We start from the raw sequence: 796 nt of genomic DNA on the forward strand, positions 1-796 counted from the left end.
AATTTGTCAATTGTTGTTTTAGCACCAAGCCTTCCTAAGAGCTAATGTTTGTTGTGTTTCTTCGTCTGCAGGTGAATCTCTTGGCCTTTGGAGTCATCATGTTTAAGGTGTATCGACACACTGCTGTGAAAAAGCCTGAAATCAGCCACTATGAAAACATCAGGTAGGAATATTCCCCGAGTTTAGTCAAAAGTAGACGTCTGGTCTGAAATGAAAATGTGGTCAGGCCAGTGAAGGCGGCACTATCCCTCCTCCTCCGCCCCCCCTCTACCCTCCAGGTCGTGCGCTCGGGGTGCCATGGCTTTACTGTTCGTGCTCGGCGCCACCTGGACCTTCGGCGTGCTGCACATTCTCCACGAGACGACCCTGACGGCTTATCTGTTCACCATCAGCAACGCCTTCCAAGGAATGTTCATCTTCATCTTCCTCTGTGTGCTGTCCCGAAAGGTAACACCCACAGGAATTTTAAAAAAAAACAAACATATAGATAGGTCTGTTGTTTTATCTTAAATTTTGTCTACGTTTGGACTCTTGACATGGTTCATAGGTTGCAGAGAAATGTAAAAGTGGGGAAAAGGATGCAGAAATCCTGAGGTTACAAATGATTTAGCTGCAAAATAAATGTGTAAAAATATATAAATCACAAAATTTCTAACTACAAATATACTTTTACACATTTTTTATAAATGAATACACATGTAAAAATACAAAAAAATGTAAAAAATACACATAACAGTATCTGCTGTAACTAGGTAGATTCTACTGATTAATTATTTAAAATTATGCTCTATAATTA

General features: G+C 39.8%; 1 protein-coding gene across 1 annotated transcript; it reads left to right on the forward strand.

Annotated features, from left to right (window-relative positions):
- Positions 1-71: 71 nt before the first annotated feature.
- Positions 72-447, forward strand: LOC106512549 (EGF, latrophilin and seven transmembrane domain-containing protein 1; the record flags this gene model as incomplete). Its single annotated transcript, XM_014001143.1, is given in 2 exon segments — positions 72-163; positions 279-447. Coding segments are annotated over 2 exon segments (234 nt in total), but the record flags the coding sequence as incomplete, so codon positions are not given.
- Positions 448-796: the final 349 nt, after the last annotated feature.

This window comes from Austrofundulus limnaeus, unplaced genomic scaffold (genome assembly GCF_001266775.1).
Source record: "Austrofundulus limnaeus strain Quisiro unplaced genomic scaffold, Austrofundulus_limnaeus-1.0 Scaffold8032, whole genome shotgun sequence".
Classification (NCBI taxonomy): domain Eukaryota; kingdom Metazoa; phylum Chordata; class Actinopteri; order Cyprinodontiformes; family Rivulidae; genus Austrofundulus; species Austrofundulus limnaeus.